The sequence below is a fragment of the Doryrhamphus excisus genome, chromosome 22 (assembly GCF_030265055.1).
Source record: "Doryrhamphus excisus isolate RoL2022-K1 chromosome 22, RoL_Dexc_1.0, whole genome shotgun sequence".
NCBI lineage: Eukaryota > Metazoa > Chordata > Actinopteri > Syngnathiformes > Syngnathidae > Doryrhamphus > Doryrhamphus excisus.
This window is the reverse complement of record NC_080487.1, coordinates 9,662,054-9,686,770: the sequence shown is the minus strand read 5'-3', so window position 1 is coordinate 9,686,770 and position 24,717 is coordinate 9,662,054. Positions and strand designations below refer to the sequence as shown.

The window sequence follows — 24,717 nt, the reverse complement described above, 5'->3', positions numbered from 1 at the left end:
TCCCTAAAGCATGCAACAAATGTAACCTTGTTCATTCAATTACAATGGCCTTTTTTGCAAGGTTGCCCCCTGCTGGCCATTAGAGGCAACATGCAAGGTCAAGAGCAATAAAGTACATCAAATCAACGTGTTAATATCAATTTAATAATTAAGCACCCATTTCCCCCTCAATACATGTTTTCCTCAAGCTTGGAATGCTTGAATGGAATATTTCATTTAGAGTATTTCCCCCTCCCCACAAAAAAAAAACATCTCATATGAGCTGCCTCATCTACAAACAACCCCCCCACCCACACACACACACAAACAAGCATGTTGTCAGTCTTGAGTTTATATAAGGACTTTTATGCATGCACCGAGATTCTGTTATTTCAGTTTATACAGGGAATTGTGTTGCGCTGGTGTTTTCTGAGTCATTACAAAACAACAGGGTAATTATCGTAATCGTTTCCTTTCAAGTCACACCACAAACCAACTAAAGTCTAAAGCGATGTAGAGAAGAAGGGACCTTTTGGGGCCTCAGCAGCGTCACCTCACAACAACAAAAAAAGTCCTGCTCCGGTCATTGCTGCCGGGTCAGCACCCACGGGTGCACCAAGCCAGCAGCTCAATCAAGGCCCCGGTCTTCTTCTACTTAGCAATACCTTAAAAATCCTCTGGTATGTGTACTTGTTTTTAATTGAAATAAAAACATTAAAAATGTACATTCCAGTGGCCAATTATTAAAAAACAAAACATCACTATTTATATATGTGTATTTTTATATCCACTACATGTTTATGTAGTGTCTTTAAAAAGGTGTCAACATAACTAGACTTCACCATTCAACACACATACATTAACAATTATTAATAATGCATTATTATTAATAATCATTAAACTAACAATACCTGACAGTATATATATATATATATTTATATATATTATGTGAACATGACAGCTACAATCAGGTTTGCGTCTATGGTCATATTGACAACAATAGAAAATGTATTTTGGAGTCAGGAGAAATTCAATACTCATTTGAATATATCAAAATTACTCATCGTTATCTTGGTACTTCTATAAAAGCTTCGCTTCGCTTGTAATATTCCACATCGATATGTACAATAAAGATCGGTGAGTATTTCAAAGATGTTCGGTGATGCTTACGAATGTCTCATGCACTGGAGTGTTACGATACGACGATATGTACTCATCATGGACGCCTGAATTTGTTTGCGATCGTTACTCGTACTTTTACGTTCTTCTAGACAATTCTTTACATTCAGTTGTGGTCAGTAAATAGAAATTTTTGATGACATCCCTTTAAGAAACCCTTAAAGGCATTGGTGATGTTCCAAGCAACATTTATGTGTCTTTTTTTTTTTCTTCAAACACTGAATATTACATAAAAAAAATCAAGTGTAAAACTTTTTTTTGTTGTTTTCCATCCTGGAGGCTAACATAGCAGTGCTTATATATCTGGGTACTACATATAAGTACAGTACGTACACATAAACCTACATAAACCTCTCCATTCCAGAATAGAACATCATAGAAGAAGACAAACTCCACCCCTTTTTTCTGCAGCCTACTAAGTATTTTAAAAAATGAATTTTGAAACCTAAGCTCAAGTGGTGTTAGATCCCGTTCCCGTTCCCTTTCCCGTTTCCCACCCTGAGTCTAAGGAGGCAGGATGCAACTCAGTAAGAAGCTTGTCCTCAAAGGTCCACACAGGACAAACTAGTCAAGCTGAATACGGAGAAGCAGCCTGTAATAGCTACTTACCTAAGCCCTGCCCCCCACGCCGCCGTCTACGAGTAGGAGAGATGCGAGCCGTTGGAGATGTGCGAGGTGACCGAGGTGCTCCGACTCAGGACGCTGTCGGCACCCGCGCCTGCCCCGGGTCCCCCACCGGACGCCGTCCTCCTGAGAGGTTGGGGGCTGTTTCTCAGAGCCATGAGGCTGGGTGCGGCACGTATGCCGAGCCCGCTGCTGACGCCGCTGACGCCGCCGCCGCTCCTTTCACCGCCATAGATCCCCCCCTGCGAGGAGGAGGAGGAAGACGAGGAGGAGGATGGGCCGGAAATGGAAGGAGGGACGGGCGGCGGCGGAGGTAGCATAGCGAGGGACTGAGAGGAGGAGCGGGAGGGTAGGTGATGGGAGAAGGGTAAGGGTAAAGGGTGGACCAGGTCCCCACTGGGGCCTCGCACACCGGGCCACTCCCGCTCCTTCTCCTGTTCGCGGTCCCTATCCCGCTCTCGCTCGCGGTACAGCTGTGGCGTGCTCTGGTGGTGGTAGTGCTGTGGGAGGTGGTGGCGTTGGTGGTGGGAAGAAGACGAGGAGGAGGAGGAGGACGAGGCAGATGAGCGGGACGGGTGATGCCCGTCCCTCGACAGCGCCAGTGCCATTCCTAAGCCATGCGAGGAGGAAGAGTCGCTCCTGCGTTCCCCTACTCCTCCTCCGCTGCTGCTGCTGTTGTGGCTCCGACGTGAGGGCTGCGGCAGGGGAGCGTTCTGGGGGTGCACGCCATGGCTCCAGTGGCTGGTGGAGCGGGGGGCCGGGGGCGGGGCATTGGGGTAACCCTGCTTGGAGTAGGCATCAGCAGGGAGGCCTGAGAGGGACAAGCTGGTGAAGCCCAGACGTAAACTCTCAGAGTCGAAGCTCTCGATCTCGCTGGCCTGGCGCTCCAAGAGGGTGCGGATACGCTCGGAGCGCTCGTTCTGGAGTGACAGCATCTCCTCCTCGATCTGAGGACAGTAGGACACATGGATTAGAATGTGCCAGCCAGAAGTCCATCCATCAGCTGTCTTTTCATCCATCTGTCACCTATCCACCAGTCCATCCATCCATCCATCTAGTCACCTATCCACCAGTCCATCCATCTAGTCACCTATCCACCAGTCCATCCATCTAGTCACCTATCCACCAGTCCATCCATCCAGTCACCTATCCACCAGTCCATCCATCCATCTAGTCACCTATCCACCAGTCTGTCCATCAACTGTCTATTCATCCATCTTGTCACCTATCCACCAGTCCATCCATCCATCCATCTAGCCACCTATCTACCAGTCCATCCATCCAGTCACCTATCCACCAGTCCATCCATCCATCCATCTAGCCACCTATCTACCAGTCCATCCATCTAGTCACCTTTCCACCAGTCCATCCATCCATCCATCCAATCACCTATCCACCGGTCCATCCATCCATCCATCCATCCATCCATCCATCCATCCATCCATCCATCCATCCATCTAGTCACCTATCCACCGGTCCGTCCATCAGCTGTCTATTCATCCATCCAGTCACCTATCCACCAGTCCATCCATCCATCCATCCATCCATCCATCCATCCAGTCACCTATCCACCAGTCCATCCATCCATCCAGTCACCTATCCACCAGTCCATCCATCCATCCATTCATCCATCCATCCAGTCACCTATCCACCAGTCCATCCATCCATCTAGTCACCTATCCACCAGTCCATCCATCCATCCATCTAGTCACCTATCCACCGGTCCATCCATCTAGTCACCTATCCACCAGTCCATCCATCCATCTAGTCACCTATCCACCGGTCCGTCCATCAGCTGTCTATTCATCCATCCAGTCACCTATCCACCAGTCCATCCATCCATCCATCCATCCAGTCACCTATCCACCAGTCCATCCATCCATCCATCCATCCAGTCACCTATCCACCAGTCCATCCATCCATCTAGTCACCTATCCACCAGACCATCCATCCATCCATCTAGTCACCTATCCACCAGTCCATCCATCCATCTAGTCACCTATCCACCAGTCCATCCATCCATCTAGCCACCTATCCACCGGTCCATCCATCCATCCATCTAGTCACCTATCCACCAGACCATCCATCCATCCATCTAGTCACCTATCCACCAGTCCATCCATCCATCTAGTCACCTATCCACCAGTCCATCCAACCACCAGCCAACCAATTCATCCATCCATGCATACCACCAGTAACCCAGTCACCTGTCTAGCCAGCCAGCTGTCCATCATCCATCCATTCTATCCAACTGTCACTCCAACCATTCACAGGCTAAACATTATAGCAAATGAAGAGATAAAGTCCTGACCCTCTGCTCCAGCAGTGCGCGGCGGATGGACACTCTCTGCTCCAGGTCCTTGACTTCCCTCTCATGCTGCGTGTCCGTGTGGATCTTGATCTTGCTCTGGTAGGCGTTGAGCAGCTCCAGTTCCTGCTGCAGTTGCATGCGCAGCACCTTGTACTCCGCTTCCTGGGTCTCATCCAATCGTAGCTGAGAAGAAGACAACAGAGAAGATGAAACGTGACGATGCAGCGTTGTTCTACAGGGGAACAACTTGACTCACAGCCTGCGTGGACAGCATGTCATTGATGGAGTGGTCGTACTGCTCGGCCAGGATGGCCAGCTTACGGGTCTGCTCATCCTTCAGGCGCTTCAGCATGGCCTTGTGGTCTGACTTGGGCGTGTTCTCCAGCAGGTGGTTCCTCAGGGCCTTGTACTGGCGGGTCTGGATCTTGCATGTGTCCTGGAACTGACGCTTTATCTGCAGCTCTTTAGACTGGAGGACAAGGAGATAGAGGTGGAGGTCTAACATGCATCAGAAAACATAGATGATGGACCACCTGAGGAGCAGCCTACTTTATCATTATTGTTACATTTAATACATCAAATATGAAAAATAAAAATACTAACAAAATAAAGACTACAATTAAATCAACAAGTATTTTTCTTATTTAAAAAAATATGATTTCATTGTTAATAATAACCATGGAAATGCATATTGAACGCTAAGAGGAACTATTTTTGGGTTGCATTATTTTTGACAGCTCGCTTGCAAATATGACTACATGCTAACAAAAAAAATAACTTTAAAATACATTTTTCAAGTAATATTTATTTAACTGAACAAGTGCCATGGAGGGCAGAGACACTGTTATTTTTCCCCCAAAGAAGGTGATTTTAATGATCAAGACCTTCTTGAATTTCAGGGAAGATGCTCATGAATCAAATCGCCTGCAGTGTCTCGGACCTCCATGGCATGGGATCGAACATGTGATGACACAGGAGTGATGACAATGGAAGAAAAAGGCAGGGAACAAAATGAAGGGGTATTAAAAAAAACACACAGACAATGAAAAGGCAAATCATAAAAACAAGACAATGATTTCAACACAATTTAATTTATTTTGGTGCATTTTTTTTTGTTTTTGAAGTAGGACAAACGACAATTTTTTTAAATACTTGCCAAATGTGAAGAAAGGTGGCCAAACAAAGCAGTACTTTAAACACTGCTTAAATTAGGTTTAATAGGTGACAACACCAACACAGTATAAATGTGTAAACAGGGAACAACTGATAGTCAAACACAATGCACAACACAATGGCAAAAAAAAAAAAAAGTCACAGTCAAATAAAATAGGATGTGAAATGTCTCATTTAAAGCTTGTTTGCAGGTTGACCCAAAAAGTAAACCTTTAAGTGTTTTCTCCTGAGGGGAGTTTTGCTCTTTCGCATGCATCTGATGGCATCACTTATGTGCATTTTGTTCAATAAACATTAAATTAACTACTTCAAAAACACATTATTACTCTGTATTTTGGTCTGACGAAAGGGATTTTTTTTTTTAAGTGAAAATGCAGAAATTACATTTAAATTCACTATTAAAGTCTTCATATATCACAACTTTCACATTCAGTAGTTTTATCAGTTTTTGGATATAATCTGTGGAAAAGATTGTCTATATGGCTTCACACACACACGCACGCACACACACATAACTATTAAAAAGGCATTTGTGCAAATATTTCTTCAAAGGCACTCAACGGCTTCATATAACATGTTTACATGGTAAATCCTAACAATATTATTGCATATACTGCAATAAACGGTGAAACTGGACGCATCTATTGTAATATGTGATGTTTGTGTGGACATGTACTGTACTGTATGTTGCGCGCTAGCAACTAGAGAGTTGTTTATTGCACATGTGGTACGGTTTAAGCTATAGTGTTTAGGGCGGCGTGACATGACGACGAATTGGTTCTCCACAGCTTTAAAGTTAACACTGTGATATTTGTTCCACGGAGTGGTCCCCCCCATAGACATACTGTAGGTAATAAACACATAACCGTTTGAAATTGTCTTACACATTAAGAAAAAAAAGAACTTTTACAAAAAGCACAATAATTAAATGTTAAAACTTCACTGGTTTTGGTACAGTAACCGTGTGGGACCTCTGTGTGTGGGCTGGTTGAAAATGGAGGGCGAGTGCGAACACGCTTATCTCCACGGGCGAACCTTACCCCTGACGAACCTTCCAGAGGAGGTTCGCCTCAAGCCGCATTCCCACCTGGCCTCATCGCGCAGCATCCTCTCCCGCTCCTCCCTGCGCCTCCTCTCCCTCTCCCGCCTAACTCTCTCCTTCATCCTCCTCTCCCTTACATCACGAGGGAGCAGTCGAGGCAGCCTGCTGGGCCTCTCCTTCTTTAGCAGGCCCACGCGTCTCAACCAAAGGCGAATGCCAGTTGGCAGTTTCTTAACCAGCTGCCGAGCTAGCTTTAGCACTAGTGAGTTAGCAAAGTCAGCGAGCACCCCCAGGGGGCGTCGGCTGAAACGCTTCACCCACAAGATTCCCTGCGCCAGCGGGGAGGGACTTCTGACACGAGCCTGATCCTTCAAAGGGAGACTCTTCAGAGGGACAGGGATTTTGGACTGCCGGCCTCCCCAGTTACGTCCCGCTTTCGGGAACATCTCATAGAGGCTACGCTCGGCCACGCCGCCGAGGAGCGACTGACACATGGCAAAAAGCGGCCGGGGGAGGCGGAAAAGCACGCGCATACACAGTCGATTGACTTTGCGGGGTGCGTGCTGAAGGAAGTCGCGGGCCGGCCGGACAACCAGCACCACCAGCAAGTAGAGCGACAGGAAAAGGGAGGGGGAGCTGAGGAAGGAGGCAGAGACTAAAATCATGGGGATGTAGTATATGCCCAGGCTGAAGGACAGCCCCAGACTAAAGAACCCACTGGCCCACAGGCTGAGCGACAGGTAGGCGGAGAATGACAGCGAGCAGCAAGAGCGGAGAAGGAGGTAGGAGAAGAAGTGTGCCAGGAGGGCGAGCTCAGCCGACAGCAGGAGGGAAGAAAGCGAGGGCAGCGGCGGCGAGCGCCGCAGGGAGAGGAGGAAGACGCAGAGGAGCAGCAGCGTCAGGTTAGAGGGCTGGGCGGCGGCCGAGAGAGACAGGAAGAGGCAGACAGCGTGGGAGAAAAATGATGGGAGAGATGACTGAGGGGGGGAAGGTGGAGGAGGAGCGCCAGGAGGAACAGGCTCCAGCTCCTCTAGTGCTTCAGGGAAGTAAAACTCGGACAACTCGTCCAGCTCCTGCTCGCCTCTTTTTTCCAGGGACAGCGCAGAGATGAGCTCGGAAGGGCATCCATCGGCCACACCTCTTCCCTCCTCTTCCTCGTCAATTAAGTGTGCAGTCTGACCTTCATCTGCCTCATATTCCCACCGGACCCCTTCCACCTCCCTCATTTCCCACCCCTCCTTGTCATCTGAATCTCTTCTGATTCCACTTGACAAGTCGATAACATGTTCAACGCCCTCGTCTTCTTCCTCATCTCTAAATTCAGCTCCTTCATCGAGCTCCATCTTTTTGGTCTCATCTATCTTTTCTAATTCCTCAATTGAGCCGTATAGCGGCTCCTGCCCGGCATCACGGCCCCCATTCTGCCCCTCTGTCGCCTCGCCCTCCTCGGGGAAGCCCTGGTTCTGGGCAGTGCCGCCTTCACTCACTTTGAGGCTCTTGGGCTGCTGGCGGACCTCCATGGCGTGCTTCTGGCGGAGTTCCTGCTCACGTCGCTTGTTGTACTCCATCTGGTTGGTGAGCTCGGTTTGGTGCTGCGTGCGGATCAGATCGGCGCGGGTCCGCTGCACCAGACCCAGCTGGCGGAACTCCAGCTCCTGGGTGGATTCGTGGTGGCGCAGCAGCATGGCACACTCGAGGTCTTTCAGGGTCTGCTTCTTGTTCAGCTCCTGGTGTAGAATCACATGGACATGAGCTATAAAAGAGGATGGCATTTCCTGTACTTATGCCAAGGACATAAGGACAGCTTTGTTTAAAAAAAATAAAATGTTGGCTTCACTACACATCTTATAACAAACCCTGGAGCTCTGCTAACTATCTGTCAATCTGACATGGGAGCTCCAAGTCTTTTTTTTCTTTATTGGCAAATAGGCTAACCTAGCATAATGTTGCTGTTGAAAAGCACCTACTACATTAGACTCAAAATAAATATATGCTGTATTGCTCATATATTCAGTGTTTCCTCAGTGGGGGCTCTCTGCGCTGGGGGCTGTCCTCGGTTGGGGGCTGGGGGTGTCTCCTCTCGTGGGGCTTACCGACTGGGGTGGCTGGGAGCTCTGTGGCGGTGCCCCACTGCAGCGCTGCCGGTCCCTGCCTAACTGTTGTGTGGTGGCCCCCTGAGTTGCGGCATCATGGCCTGGGCCGTGGGCAGCCCCCAGCGTAGATGGCAACGCTTCCTGAACTGGTTCCTCTATACTCGGGCAAACAAACTTCTTGTGTGTGTGTGTGTGTATATGTGTCTTGCTGTTGTCTTTCTCTTTTTAAACATGTAAAGCACTTTGTGCTACATTCTATGTATGATAAGTGCTCTACAAATAAAGTTTGATTGATAGATCGTTTGTCATAGGGGAGGAAGATGTTGACCTTAGTTGACCTTTTTCAAAGTTACCTCTCTCAGCAGATCTTGCTCGAGGTTGTGGCGTGCCAGCAGCATCTTCCTTTTGTACTGGCGACACTGGAGTTCATAATACTGCCTCTGCCTCCTCAGGAGACCAGACTCTTCCTCGGCCTGGAGCTGCTGGAGACACTCCTTCTGGTGCACCAGCCACTCCTGCTTCTCCCGCTTGGGGGTAGACTGGTTCTCGTTCAGCTCCTTGAGAAACGGTAACACGCAAGGATGCATCTTAATATTTGTTCATTTGTTGTGTGCATGTGTGTCAGATGCTGAAAAATGGACAGCACCTCTTTAAGCTGCTCTTTGCGTTGCCGGTACTGTCGTTTCTGCGACTCAAGCAGACTTGTCAACTCCTTCTTCTGCTGGCCGAGTATGTGCTGCTGGAACTTCTTCTCCTCAGTCAGAACCGCTTTTGTCTGAGCAACAAAACATCGTAAAAACCTAACCGTCAACTCTTCAAATGACTAACGAGCTCACCTCCTTGTCCATAATAGCAGAGTGCTTCTTAGATAACTTTTCTCCTTCCATGGAGAAGCTGTTCCTCTGGTTCTCCAGCTCCTTGTCCAGTCGCAGCTGGTGCTCGTCCATTTCTGCCTTCAGCTTGTTTTCAAGGCCCATTAACTGTTTCTGGTGCTGCCGGCGCATACGCTTGTACCTGGGACCAAAAGTAGACGATGAGGATAAGGTTGTTGTAATTTTTACTTCCAGGGTTTTATTTTTGTTTTGTTTACCCTGACATCTGTTCCCTCAGGGCCGACCCCTGCTCGTGTTCCTGGATCTGACGAGTGACGAGCGATGCCGTCCTGATGGTGGCAAAATGGTCTCGGCCTCGACGACGCCTCCCACCTCCTCCTCCACCGCCGCCGCCACCTCCTCCACCAGCAGAGGAGGCATCTCGTTGGGAGTCAACCTCTGGCTGGTAGGGGTCATCATAGATGTTGTCGTGGCTCTAAAGAGGATGGGAATGGTGGAAAGATTTCAATCAGAAACAATGGAAGATAATCACTGATTATTTTGTATTATAAATATTGACCTTTTTATTGCCCTCTTATTGCATTGTATTGTTCCATATTTTTATTATATTATTTTATAATTATTAAAATTGTTTATGACTCCCATGACCTTGGATGATCCCATCCATACACCTCAATTAAGCAATCACTCCAATAACTAACTGATAAAATCATCTGAAACGACAAAGAAAGCAGGCCTGCACAAATCCCAGACTTCACAAAGATTCCTTGGTTTGATTTTCCAAGCCTCCTCCCTCATCTAACAAAAAAAACAAACACAAAAACAAGGACTGACCAGCGGTTTGTGTAGGACGGAGCTGTTAGACGTGACTGTGTGCTCGCCCTCCTGCATCATGGCCATCTCGCCACTGTCGTCTGAGCCGTCGGCCAGGCTGTTCACGGAGCTGCTTTGAGAGCTGGCACTGATGGACATGGATGGCAGCGAGTGGGAACTCTCCATGCTGTTGACCGTGCCCGTGCGCAGCATGTACTGCTCCACGTCCTGGGAGAAACGTTGAAAAGAATCAAATCATTATAGTTTCAGAATTGGTGCTGTTGATGAGGATTATACTTTGTAAAGAGGCATGAAACATACAATAAACATTCGCTGAATTCCACCATTTCCTTTTTTGGGAAGAGCGCACTGGTTTGAACATCAATGGCAACAACGCCTTTTGTTAGGAAAGGAAGTGGTCACAATACACATTGAAGGCTTATACAAAAGTCGGCTGAAAGAAGCAAAATGGTTCTAATTCGCTCATGCTTCGGTGCCTCTTTTTGACTGACAAAACCAGTTGAATTCTGTCTTGTGAAACACAATACCTCTAACTATTGCGTGCTCCCTTACCTCTTCTTCGTCAGCTCCCTCCGGCGCAGGTCCATTGTGGGCCTCGTGGAAGAGGATTTTCTTCATCTTCCGGTACTGCAGGTTGTCCAGCTCGCGGACAGCGTCCTTGGTGCGTGCAATGAGGTCCATCACAACCGTCATGGGACGCTCTCTGCATAGGAAATGGTGCTGCATAGAGAAAAAGAAAGGTGTTAGAAAGCAAGATTCATTGTAGGATCTGATGAGCACAAGTAATTACCGTAATTTCGGACCTAATCCAAATTTACTCTCCAGCGCGGTCACTGAGGTCCGAGGGCCAGCTCTAACTTGTGGTGCCCAAAACGAGACTTAAGACCAGGGGGACCGAGCCTTTTTTGTGGTTGGCCCCAAGCTATGGAACTCTCTCCCCTCCCAAGTAAAAAAGACCCCCCAACATCGAAAGCTTTAAGTCTCGTCTTAAAACCCACTTTTATTCTCTGGCTTTTAACTCGGAGTTGAGTCGTATGGTCCTGTGTCTTTTAGTTCTTTCTTTTTAATATTTTAATATCTATTTTACTATTTTATTTCTTATTTGATCTTTTAGTTTTGGATTAAATTCAATTTGTGCCTTTATTTATTGCATTTTATTTTTACTTTTTATTTTACTAGTCTGTGCAGCACTTTGGAAACTGTTTATAAAATGTGGTATATAAATAAAGTGGATTGGATTGGATAATTTCCAGTGTATAAGCTGCACCCACTAAATTTGCAGGGAAAACCAGATTTGGTCTCATATCAGCCACACAAGTGCACGTCATAAAACAGTGATATTTATTACAGAGTACATATATATACGTACATTACTGTGCGTAAGGTTTACGTCAGGTCACTTGTAAAATTGCTGGATATTACACATTATTTCTGATGGATTCATTCCCTTGACTTCATAAGAACCATGATACAGTGGCACCTTTGTCAAAGTCGAGGTAAGTGATTGCTGCTCATTCAATTGTTTGCAACGGTAAGTACAGAGTTAGTAAACGCAGAGAATGGTGGCTTTGCCGTGCATTCCTGGGCCCTTACTATTTGGTGGTAGCATTTTCAGAATTTCATATTTAAACAATTAGTAGTAGGGCTAAATCGACTCCAAAATCACTATTTAGACCTGTGTCATGACCAAAAGTTCAAGAACAAAAAGGCAAAATAATTGCTCCAATTGGCCTGCAGTGCAGAGATATTTAACATTAAACATGCATGCACCTTGAGCAGCACATCCGAGGTAGGTCTGTCCTGGGCAAGCTTCTGCAAACATGAGTCCACAAAATTGCGGAAATAATCCGACCTGAAAGACACAACAGGTATTAACAAAGCTTGTCAAACATTACCACTGGTAGCATATATCTTGAGTGGCTTCAAAACGGCCTATTTTTGTGTTCCGTGTCCTTTTATTACAACAAGCACAAAATTAAAGTCTAAATTAAAAAGGACATGGGGTGGAAAACAAGTCATGTAAATAGTCGTATAACAAAACAAATTCCATTACAAGTCAAGCAGCATTATCAGAACCTCTCACCAGTGATTTGACTGCAACACGGGGCTCTCATTCTGGGCGATGTGATATAAGGCACTCATAGCATTCATGTTGAACAGAGGAGGCTTCCTTTCCGCTAGACACGGAGAAAAGCACATCATTCAGTGACATGAGACAGGGTGGAGGATAAAGGAGAACCAGAGGAGAAGAGTGTTGTCTTGTATACACTTTTAGATCAGTGTGCGTTCGCTCGCCTCTTACCCAGCTCTATGCAGGTAATGCCAAGTGACCACACATCCACCTTTCCATCGTACTGACCCTCGTCCATGGCCAGGATCACCTCAGGGGCCATCCTGTATGTATTTATGGTCACAGCATAAGAGTAGGACACATAATAATAAAATCATTGTGATTTAATGAATTCTTTACCAGTAAGGTGTTCCGACAAAGGAGTTGGCTGGTGCAACAATGGATGCAGAACCAAAGTCACCCAGTTTGACCTGTCCCGGCTCCGTGAGCAAGATGTTTCCTGCCTTAACATCCCTGAGTAGGAAAAATAATCGGAAAGGAGAAAGTGACAACTAAGCATAATAGTGATTATGGCAAAAAAACAAAATGTATACAAGTATTGCTTGAGCTTATACAGGAAGTGTGTGCATACCTGTGAATCATGTTGTGAGAGTGAAGATAGACCAGTCCCTGAAGTGCACCATGGGTAATAGCAGCTATTTCCACCTCTTGGAGGGGCTTCTTGTGAACTACGGGATGGGATGTCAGATGATAGCATTGAGTACAAACATGACATACACTAAGATGGTGCATTTTAACCATGAATTTCACTAACAACATGTTTATTCCCCTCTTACCTTCCAAAAGGTCAGAAGCAGAGCCCAAGCAGTACTCCATCACCAGCTATCAGAGAGACAATGTCAATGTGCGAGTCCATGATGTTATTCCTGTTTGCTAAACTTTGCTAACTGTTTGCAACTTTTCACAATTGATGTCAATTAAGACATTTTCCATTTACAGCAGAAAAAGAAATGCCTTTTATGCCCAACTCAGAAAGGGAAGCACTTGGCACTCCAATATATATATAATTAAGCTCGGTCACAATAACACATTTTGATTTAACTTTTCAACCGATATTCGCTACTCAAGTGTAGTGCACCTTTTTGAGGCATACAATATTACCAGTTCACACGCCATTCCAAGTTGTGGTGTCAAAGCAACTACACACACCAATGCAATAGGTGGATAAAAGAGACAAGACACTACCAACGTATAATGCAGAATATTAACCAACTACTATGCGAGTTCTCATCATGTACTGACTAACAGAGAGTTGGCAGAGCTCCAGGCTTTAAGATGTGTAGTAAAGCTTGATTTGCAAAGCTGTGAATTTGCGGACATATACACGGCTGACCAGCTCGCTCTATTATCCATTTTTTTTCATGATGTTATGAAAACCCAAAAATTCCTAAATCTTCTGTCCAATAATAACAGTGTTAAAGCTGCTCAAGGACCAACCTAATGTGTACTCACCCATGCTGTGTGCTCCCTTAGGTAGCAGCCATGGTACTCGACTGTGTTGGGATGCCGCAATTTCTGGAGGAATTTGACTTCCTTGATGATATCCTGCCATTTCTGATAAATGACAGGGTATTGATGAGGAAATAAATTTATCAAACACAATAAGAGTTATTGATGATAGTGACTCTCACCTCATTGGACTGTTTGCCACTGTAGGACATCTTCTTGATGGCCACCACCTCATTGGTGCGGATGTCATGGGCCTAAAGAACATTTTTTTTTAAATCAAGGGTTGTTAACCATCTGTGAGGTTACTTTTAGACCAGTGCTATTATTTTGTTTATCTGCCAGTTAACAGAAGAATAATAATTACGCACAAAGTAGACAGCGCCAAAGCTCCCATGTCCAATTTCCCTAAGATCTGTGAAGAGCTTCTCAGGATCCTCTCTGCAGAAGAGTTCAGCCACCTCCGGGTCCTTCAGGCTCCCGGCCCGCACACTCGAAGGCATGGCCAGCGCCTAGTGAGCAGTGGGGGGTGATAAGTTTATAGTCAAGTGCGGGACAATATCAGATAAGAAAGTCAATATTTATCACGTGTAATTATTACAGTACCATATCAGTTACTCCAATTAAGGCCTCTATTCAGTTAAAGGGGACCTATTATGCTAATTTTCATCCCTTTGTATTGAGACTGCTATAGAGCAGCTACACAGAAAGAGCTTTCAGAATCTGCAACTTTTCCAGCTGTATTTCCAAAATGGTCTGTTTTAATTTATTCCACCCACGGCCTGCCTCCGTGCACGCCCACTCGCTGTGATAAGCCCCACTCTGGTGTACAGCTTGTACATGGGCACGCCCATATAAGGAAGATTGACTGTGACATCACAGGGAGGTGGTGTCCGTAAAGTGGAAAAAGCACAATATTCATTCATTAATTTTCTACCGCTGGACTGGTCGCCAGCCAATCACAGGGCACATATAGACAAACAACCATTCACACTCACATTCATACCTATGGACAATTTGGAGTCGCCAATTAACCTAGCATGTTTTTGGAATGTGGGAGGAAACCGGAGTACCCGGAGAAAACCCACGCATGCACGGGGAGAACATGCAAACTCCACAGAGAGCTGGCCGAGGGTGGAGATTGAACCCTGGTCTCCTAGCAAAAGCACAATAGGTCCCCTTAAAGTATCATAAGTGGTCAGCACCCAGCGTCTCCTTCTGCATACGTTTTCTCACCTGAGGGTGTGAAACACATGCGCGTTTCACTTATACTGTTGTTTATTATAACAAATTACCTATCTACACATACCTACACAAAACAGAAAACTGCAAACTGGAAGCACATCAATAAGCATGTTAAATGACAACATTGTAATTATGATCAAAGTAGGAAAGGTGTATGATGTCATTGCAGTAGCCCTTTTAAATTACACATTATTTAACTATGACTATTATAAATGAGGTCCAGGGTGAAACTAAAGTACATTATATCTTGAATTAGATGTTATTGAGTAATAATTGAACATACTAAGACAGGTGAGGTTTTTTTGGACTTGACCAACTTGTTATTGCTGTCAGTGAGGAAACAGGAAGCAAGCTGGTTGGTTCCCTTTGAGGCAGACATTTAACACTAAGGTGGCTTGTAAGAGGAAGCCATCCTATTGCAGGGAAAATGCTGCAATCACTCACCCATCATGTCACTCAATCACAAATATTACAATTAAAGCTTGCGTGTTTTTTTAATTTTATTTGATCCCATGCAGCTAATTTCCCCCCAATCTTATAAAGGATGTAGGTGCACTTAATATTGTTCCCCGTTAGTGTGGTATGCATCCCTCCTCAGTAAGCTTTCACTTGAATGATCAATTAGGCTATTCGTCTCCACCAAAAATAAACAGTGGACAAATAAGACTGCAGGTAAACATCCTTTATGTTAGCATCTCCTGCATAAAGATTATATTTTTGCATCCATTCAGAAAGCATAGGATGAACATGCTGAATGACTTATAAGTATCTTACCGTGGCTTTTAGGATCCACTGTAGCTAGCTAAAGCTAGCTAACTATGACTGGGAAAAATATAGGTCTCACTCCCCTTTTCCCCGGCGCTGATGTCTACTCAACGCGAGCAAACTGCATTTTGCTTGTCGATGCGGTTACTCAAAGTCCTCGCCATCCCGTCGCTCCCATTGATTTGGACAGCCAGCAGCCTGAGATGACATGAATGGAGTGCCAGTCAATTGCAGTGACAGCTAGCTGCCTGTCAAAGCTAAGTTAGCCAGCTAGCTAGCTAGCTAGCACAGAGAAGAGCGGCGCTTGTCTCGTTTAGACAATCAGAAGCTAATTAGCAATTAATACTTTGAGCCGAACGGGAAGTCTTCATTGTGAGTTTGTGACATAAATTCCCAAGGGTACGCTCCATGCTCCGCTTTGTGCTGTCACAATGTTAAAGCTTTTCTTCCCGAGCTGGCGTATCCCCATTTTGGTCGACATTCGTTTTTATTCAGGACTTCATGATGGCGGACCGGGGTGGGAGCAGAGAGAAAAACGAAAGTTGTTCTTCTTCTATGTTTTTAGGCACGTTGTAATCCCAAGATTTTTTTTCCTATGGGGCCCTCTACGGTGTGGGGGTCTTCTCAACAAATACAAAAATATATTTTTTTGTGCTGTAATAGCACAAAAAGCTCAGCAGAGCTGTTCATTAGCATACAAACATACATGTTCAGTGCAATAGTACGAATTCTGATATAATAAATATATAAGATAAAATAAATACAGATAAAACAACCATCCCTACTCACATTCTCACCTATGGACTATTTTGAGCCTTTAATTTGCCTAACATGCAAGTTTTTGTGGATGTTGGAGAATGCCAGAGGACCAGGAAGAACATGAAATACGAACCCGGATATCCAGTCTGTGAATTTCTAACCACTATTATACCACAATATAATAATACATAATTTTCTCTGCGATGGATCAAACACCACAAAGAGAAAAGCATCAATTATGCACCTATTAGGTCTGTAGAACATCATAGTACTTACTCAGCGTCCAATCACATTGCTATGATGTCACCCTCTATTGTTTATATTCAATAGGGTCATATTTACAAAGGGATTTCCAATGTCAACATTACCTAGTATTTTATATGGCAAATTATTTATTTCTCATTTACAGTACGACAGATACTGCGCTCCCAAAGTGGGGTACTTGTACGCCCAGGGTTATACCAATTGTCATGGGGGTACTGAAAAACAATCAGCTCAACACTCACATGTATGTTAGCATTACATTCAATGTGTTGAGTTAATTAAGATAAATAGATTTTTAACTGTGCAGGATTAGGGGGCTACATGGCTCCAGATTAGACGTCTGTAAAAAAGTTTCGTAACCATTGCGAAGATAATATAAACATCCGTTCATTCCTTATATGGAAGGACCCCACAGCTGTGAAAAAAAATGAAAAAACGGGTTCGAGCTTGGGTCCGGATGGATTACGCTTCTTATACAACAGATTTGTATGTGTGTGTGTGATGAATTTACATAAGAGGAAAGCAGGCAGAGTCGCAAAGGTCAGCCAGAGGACTTGCACACTGTTACGCCATGCGGGGAATTGTTTAAGCTCAGCCAGTTAATCAAGATGAACATGTGGATGCTCACAGAGGAAGGTTAAGTGGATATGCCAATGAAAAAAATAATAATCCCTTTTATTCATTTATTTAGTTTGTTTCCCCCCTCCCCCCAAGCTTGTTACGCAGCCTGTTCTCAGATGACACCAGCATTATTCACTGCATCAGGTTCCAATATTTTTGCTACTTCATTGAGCAAAAATATTAGCCCTGATACAGAAATTGTATTTGGTCTTGCAAAAGGTCATATATAGCGATGTCTGATATTGTTTTTTTTTTTTTTTTGCCAAAAAACGATATATATATGCCGATACTGTTCAAAAACTCAATTTCCGATACTGGCCCATATCGATATGTGTAACATGAAATATCTCCTGAGGTGGAATGAACACATATTTAATCACATACTACAGTATTAATTGGCCCTGTACCCTAGAAACCACCCATGAATGATACGGGAAAAAGGCCGAAATGATACTGTGTCAAAGCCCAGGGCAGTGATACTGATAAAATATAGAGTTTAACCATGTCCAGTATCAGCCCCCGTAGCTGTCCACTCAGAGCGCGCTGCTCTGGTATCGTGCCTGTGAAACAACCAATCAGTTTAGATATAATACATGTAATAAACTGAAAATTTTCTGGAAACAAAATGGTCTTTTGATTAAATAGTACGTGATAATAAGCTCATGATTAAATAGTATGTGATAATAAGATCATCACATGGTTTGTCTGGTATCAGGCCCAGTATCATGCCCCCAAGTGTCAGTACACTTGGGGGCATGATACCTGGCAAACCATGTGATAACCTATAAGTACAAACATGATCGGGAAAAAAATACAATAACAATATCGACCGATAATTATCGGTACCGATATTTATCGTACCTCCCTTGTCAATTGCCAATATGCAAGAAACACAATATAAGAATAAAAATAAAGCCGCATGGGTTAATGGAAATACAAATGGTAATTATCCAAAATTTTGAGTAATTATTTTTATTATTTTACTATTGAGTATGTACTTTGATATTCATTCATTCATTCATTCATTTTCAACCGCTTTTCCTCACGAGGGTCACGGGGGTGCTGGAGCCTATCCCAGCTGTCTTCGGGCGAGAGGCGGAGTACACCCTGGACCGGTCGCCAGCCAATCACAGGGCACATTTAAACAAACAACCATTCACACTCACATTCATACCTATGGACAATTTGGAGTCGCCAATTAACCTAGCATGTTTTTGGAATGTGGGAGGAAACCGGAGTACCCGGAGAAAACCCACGCACGGGGAGAACATGCAAACTCCACACAGAGATGGCCAAGGGTGGAATCGAAGCTGTGAGGTCTGCGCGCTAACCTCTTGACCGCCGTGCCGCCATGTACAACATGATCGGGAAAAAAATTAAATAACAATATCGACTGATAATTATCGGTACCGATATTTATTGTACCTCCCTTGTCAATTGCCAATATGCAAGAAACACAATATAAGAATAAAAATAAAGCCGCATGGGTTAATGGAAATACAAATGGTAATTATCCAAAATTTTAAGTAATTATTTTTATTATTTTACTATTGAGTATTTATTTTGATATATGATGTCATATTTTTATATGACATCATATATCAAAATAAATACTCAATAGTAAAATAATAAAAAATAACAAAAATAATCATTATTCTTACAGTGGTGTCTGACATAAATGACGGTTGTAATTGAAGGCCCTTGTGCAGTAATTAAAGCATTTTAAATAGTGTCCCGCAGTGAAAGACTGTAATCAGTCCATTCTACCCATACCTCTTAACTGATGGTATCCTTTTATTTGTGCCAGGTTTCAGATGGCGGGATGATTTGCATCATGATGTCACCTCTGGGCTCAAACACAGAGCACGGCTTAAGCGTCCGCTACGCCCTGTGGTCACTCCTCTTGACTCCTCCCTGCACATTATGACCAAGATTGGATGCATGCACACGACCACACCTCCCGTCGTCGTCCAACCTTGCAGCATCCAGGTGGGGTTGCGGCTGGGGCTGAGAGCCATTCCGTGCGAAGCTGGCAAGACAGAGAAAAGAGATTTCGAACTGTGGATGTAGCATATGATGTGACTGGCTGAAACCACAAGAAGGTGAGAAAAGTCGCATGAAATATCAGATCACTTCTTATGTTCATTTTGACTGACTTTACCAATTGCTTCATTTAATAGACATGAGTTTGGGAGCAGCCTGCATCTTCCTCCGGGGTGGCAAAAACATAGTAAGTACAACAAAGTGTTTTGCCAGCTTTGATGGGTTTATCTGATTGTTGACAAATCATAACCTGAAAGGCTGATTGGATCATTGTCAGGATCAGAAACATAGAAACTGTACACATGGACGAAGTGAGGTGCAGCCATTTAACTTGCCTATTTACAGTACACTAGATACTGTGTATAATGTATATTTATATTTATTATTATGGTTTGCAATGCACTTCATCATACTGAAAGCCGTTTATAATGTTTGGTGACCCTATTTTGCCTTTATAAAGACACAATTTGTTCTATTGGATGCCAAATCTGTAACCTTTTTTCTACTTTTTGTCTTCCGCTTGTGCAGTCAAGGGAGTTGGCAGAGGATGAGATAGATGGTAAGTCAAAAAAAAAAACGGCCTTGCTTGTTTTTAGAATGATATGCTTCCAGATGACTGCTTGGTTGTGCGTTTTCCCCAGAGTTGCGTGATGCCTTCAATGAGTTCGACAAGGATAAGGACGGCCTGATCAGCTGTAAAGACCTGGGAAACCTGATGAGGACCATGGGTTACATGCCCACTGAGATGGAGCTCATCGAGCTGAGCCAAAACATCAACATGAACCGTGAGTTTTTTTTTTTTTTTTTTTTTTTTACATGTTTTTGTGCCCCGGATTTCAAATACTATTGAGAAACTGATATATTGGAGCCAAGCATATTCAATACTCAAATTGCATGATGGGTCCTATTCATATATTGGCAGGTCTGCATCTATATTGAAAGTCCTCCCTAACAATTCACTGCGTTCACCGAAATAGAAATGATAAAATACACGACTAATACTCATTCATTCATTTTCTACTGCTTATCCTCACGAGGGTCCCGGGGCGTGCTAGAGCTTATCCCAGCTGTCTTCAGGCGAGAGGCGGGGTACACCAGTGGCCAGCCAATCACAGGGCACATATAGACAAACAACCATTCACACTCACATTCATACCTATGGACAATTTGGAGTTGCCAATTAACCTAGCATGTTTTTGGAATGTGGGAGGAAACCGGAGTACCCGGAGAAAACCCACGCATGCACGGGGAGAACATGCAAACTCCACACAGAGATGGCCGAGGGTGGAATTGAACCCTGGTCTCCTGGCTGTGAGGTCTGTGCCGTGCCGCCCCCAGTGTGACTTATGTATGTTTTTTTCTCCCTAATTATGCATTTTTGGCCTTGTGCGTCTTATACTCCAGTGCGACTTATGTATGCACGCATGCACGGGGAGAACATTCAAACTCCACACAGAGATGCCCGAGGGTGGGATTGAACTTGGGTCTCCTAGCTGTGTGGCCTGCGCGCTAAACACTCGTCCACTATTAATACTACAAATACATTTACGTATATCTTTTTTAAAAGAAATTATGTAAATTATTTACAAATTGTTTTGCAAATTATGTTTACCCCAAATATTGTTCTTTTGTTGCTAATAAAGGTCTCAAGCCAAAAATCAGTATGCGGCTCAAAAAGATCCGCTGAGGCGACTCTGCAATCAGGAAAAAGCGGAAAGAAAACAAACAAACTTAGATATCCCATCCATCCATTTCCTATGCCAATTATGCTCATCAGTCGCGGGGGTATGCTGGAGCCTATCCCAGCTCACAGGGCACATATAGACAAACAACCATTCACACTCACATTCATACTTATGCACAATTTAGAGTTGCCAATATGCATGTGGGAGGAAACTGGAGTACCTGGCGAAAACACACACACACACAACTAAGGAAAAGGAGGCATCTGGCAACCTAGTGTGAAAACAGATTGATGGATGACTCTTTCATGTCATTTGCCCTCCAGTTGGCGGTCAGGTTGACTTTGAGGACTTTGTTGACCTGATGGCACCCAAACTTCTGGCAGAAACAGCTGGCATGATTGGTGTGAAGGAGCTCAAAAACGCCTTTAAAGAGGTCACACACACCTACTGGATCGCTTGCCACCAAACCGATGATCACATCCTGACTGCTGGCTTTTTTTTACGCTTTTGTTGATAGTTCGACACAGACGGCGACGGCGAGATTACAACACAGGAGCTGCGTTCAGCCATGCTGAAGTTGATGGGGGAGCACATGAGCCGCAGGGAGATCGACGCCATAGTTCAAGAGGCAGACGACAATGGGGATGGAACGGTAGACTTTGAAGGTATAAACCTGCTCTCGGACTAAATGTTGTATAGCGCTCCTGCCACTTGATTGACATGTCATGGTGATATCATCCTCTGTGTCTCCCGTAGAGTTTGTCAGAATGATGTCCCATCCGTGACTGAGGCTGGCCGTACCTTTGCACCTCTCTCTGTCAATCAAAACAATGTAAAGACTCACATTGAATATATAGATTATTTTCTTGTGTATCACTTAAACTATGCAACAGTATACAACATTGTAAATTAATTAGATTCATTAGTTGATAAGAGTCATTATGCTGGATATATGCAATGACCAAAAATATTAAATTCCACTTTCCGTGCTTTATAACATGAATGTAATATCAAAACGAAAACTGTTTTCCAAAACTGTTTTGGAGTACACCAACATAACACACGCACCTGCACCAGTTATGTTTGTTGTCAGCCACTGATAGCAATTTGGCAAAGTTTAGCTGCTAATGTTTGCTAACATTGAATGTACAGCCTATCATCATGACTGCAAAATATACAAAATATAAATATACCCTTTTTTGGTGCAGTCTGTTCTTTTATGTGCTAGCTGGTGTGGCATTCTTATATTTTTTCATTAAAAAAAATTGAAGCAAGGGCTGCACGGTGGACGAGTGGTTAGCACACAGGCCTCACAGCCAGGAGACCTGAGTTCAATTCCGGTCATCTCTGTGTGGCGTTTGCATGTCCTCCCTTTGCATGCGTGGGTTTCCTCCCAAAACATGCTAGGTTAATTGGAGACTCCAAATTGTCCATAGGTATGAATGTGAGTGTGAATGGTTGTTTGTCTATATGTGCCCTGTGATTGGCTGGCCACCAGTCCAGGGTGTACCCCGCCTCTCACCGGAAGACAGCTGGGATAGGCTCCAGCACCCCCGCGACCCTTGTGAGGATAAGCGGTAGAAATGAATGAATGTTGAAGTTTAGCACGGCGGAAAAAGTGGTTAGCGCACAGGTCTCACAGCTAGGAGACCAGGGTTCAATTCCACCCTCGGCCATCTCTGTGTGGAGTTTGCATGTTCTCCCCGTGCATGCGTGGGTTTTCTCCGGGTACTCCGGTTTCCTCCCACATTCCAAAAACATGCTAGGTTAATTGGTGACTCCAAATTGTCCATAGGTATGAATGTGAGTGTGAATGGTTGTTTGTCTATATGTGCCCTGTGATTGGCTGGCGACCAGTGCGGGGTTTACCCCGCCTCTCACCCAATGACAGCTAGGATAGGCTCCAGCACTCCCCACGACCCTCGTGAGGATAAGCGGTAGAAAATGAATGAATGAATTTGAAGTGAGTTACATGAAGTCCCTTTAAGTATGTTCTGCATAGTACCACAAAAAAATAACAACTTGCATAACTCCTGCCTTGCTGGTTGTATAATAAAACAATACGATGAGCTATGGATGTTCCAGAGACAGGATTTGGACAATAAAGACAATGCAGTCGAACATGGGGGATCAAATGTTTTGGATTAAAGGACCGTGTCTGCTTGGATTTGGAGGAGCGTCAGGATAAAGAGATTGTACGGCCAAAAAAGGAGATGCCGGCCATTTGATTAAAGAGATTTTAAGTCTTGTAAAAGTCATCTGATGTCAGGGTTGTCTCGTAATCTTGTTTTTTTTTTTGGGTGGGGGCTATTAAGATGTAAAAAGTATTTTTTTATATCATAAAAAAGTGAATATTGTAAGGGACGCCCCACACAATATATCTTTACACTCTGGACTGGTCACCAGCCAATCGCAGGTAATTCAATATCAATGTCCATTCATCCATCCATCCATTTTCTATGCCGCTTATCTTCACTAGGGTTGTGGGTATGCTGGAGCCTATCCCAGCTGACTTCGGGCGAGAGGCGGGGTATACCCTGTACTGGTCACCAGCCAATCGCAGGTCATTCAATATCAATGTATGTAAATTAATTATACCAAGCAGATGCTAACATAATAGCATGTTGCGGTTCCTTCCTGTTCCTTTGCTGTTGTGACTGAGCGTGGCATCCATAATCTAGCCTTGATTTTGGAATTAAGATTTAGGCTTTTCGTAAGCCCCCACTGGGAACATGTTCTGTGTATCGTGACGGGATCAAAAACGAAGGAACTTCCAAGGAGAGTTTGAGTGCCTCTTCTCTCAAAAGTGAGGGACATGATAGTTTTTTTTCATGTTTGGTGCTTGTACATAGGCACTAGTGCAGGGGTCTCAAACAGGCGGCCCGCGGGCCAAATGTGGCCCACAGGACACTAGTTTGAGGCCCCCGCCTTGATATGAAAGTTTCATGTTAATGCGGCCCACGCAAGTTTGATATGGATGCTGTATGGTATCATGTACCCAGAAAAAAATATTACGTTTGATTAATGTTCATGTTAAAGGTTAAATAACTGTTAATAGTTATCCTCCCTATCCGTGTGGAAGTGGTAAGTTTTTGGCTTTTTAAGTTTAAAGGAAATAACTTGGAGGCTACCGTTTAGGTCGCTAGCTCTCTAGTTTGCGAGTTAGCATGTGTCTCAAGAACCTGCAGTTGCGCAATATGTTGTAAATAAAAAGAGTATAAATGTGACTATAGTCGTGTTTTGTCATGTCTACAGGGCTCTAATAATGCTTTGTTCATTTTAATCTGAAAAAAATAATTTGTCTCCCCACCAACTATATGTGGTTTCTTAAGTTTTTATTATTTGCCGTTTTATTATTATTATTATATTTATTTATTACTGATTGATTGATTTTCTTTATTCTTGATTTGTTTCTTTATTTTTCATCTTATTTTGTGTAGAAAAATAAAAGGTAAGATATTTGAGAACAGTGGAATGTTTTATCAGAGCTTTTCTTGTAGAAAATCGGAACCAAAGCAAAGTTTATTCATTTTTCTGTTTTTAATAAATGCGTTTTTTTTTTGTAAAACCTGATGCGGCCCAGCCTCGCCCAGACCCTAGCTCCAGTGGCCCCCAGGTAAATTGAGTTTGAGACCCCTGCTCTAGTGGCACATATAGTATCACTATTACATGATAGGGGACATTTAAATC

At 44.1% G+C, this 24,717-nt stretch overlaps 2 protein-coding genes across 5 annotated transcripts; one reads left to right on the top strand and one right to left on the bottom strand.

Annotated features, from left to right (window-relative positions):
* Positions 1-264: 264 nt before the first annotated feature.
* taok2b (TAO kinase 2b) lies at positions 265-19,468 on the bottom strand. Of its 4 annotated transcripts, XM_058061810.1 has the most exons (20): positions 15,665-16,366; positions 14,017-14,157; positions 13,831-13,902; positions 13,652-13,753; positions 12,976-13,021; positions 12,771-12,867; positions 12,539-12,652; positions 12,371-12,462; positions 12,152-12,245; positions 11,839-11,920; positions 10,621-10,788; positions 10,069-10,275; positions 9,492-9,709; positions 9,238-9,415; positions 9,048-9,176; positions 8,755-8,958; positions 7,796-8,035; positions 4,350-4,562; positions 4,094-4,276; positions 265-2,729 (listed from the first exon to the last, which is right to left on the bottom strand). In XM_058061810.1, the coding sequence occupies exons 2-20, from the start codon at positions 14,146-14,148 to the stop codon at positions 1,794-1,796; spliced, it is 3,507 nt and encodes a 1,168-aa protein (XP_057917793.1). In that variant the 5' UTR covers positions 14,149-14,157; positions 15,665-16,366; the 3' UTR covers positions 265-1,793. The 4 variants fall into 4 exon arrangements, with proteins under 4 accessions (XP_057917793.1, XP_057917794.1, XP_057917792.1 ...); XM_058061809.1 differs by lacking the exons at positions 265-2,729; positions 4,094-4,276; positions 4,350-4,562 and adding an exon at positions 19,073-19,468 and having other exon boundaries at positions 4,633-8,035; positions 15,665-15,853; XM_058061808.1 differs by lacking the exons at positions 265-2,729; positions 4,094-4,276; positions 4,350-4,562 and adding an exon at positions 16,453-16,575 and having other exon boundaries at positions 4,633-8,035; positions 15,665-15,853.
* On the top strand, positions 19,222-22,219 carry cabp5a (calcium binding protein 5a). Its single transcript, XM_058061813.1, has 7 exons — positions 19,222-19,401; positions 19,480-19,529; positions 19,871-19,901; positions 19,984-20,127; positions 21,351-21,460; positions 21,545-21,692; positions 21,784-22,219. Exons 2-7 carry the CDS (start codon positions 19,482-19,484, stop codon positions 21,810-21,812), a joined length of 510 nt encoding a protein of 169 aa, XP_057917796.1. The 5' UTR covers positions 19,222-19,401; positions 19,480-19,481; the 3' UTR covers positions 21,813-22,219.
* Positions 22,220-24,717: the final 2,498 nt, after the last annotated feature.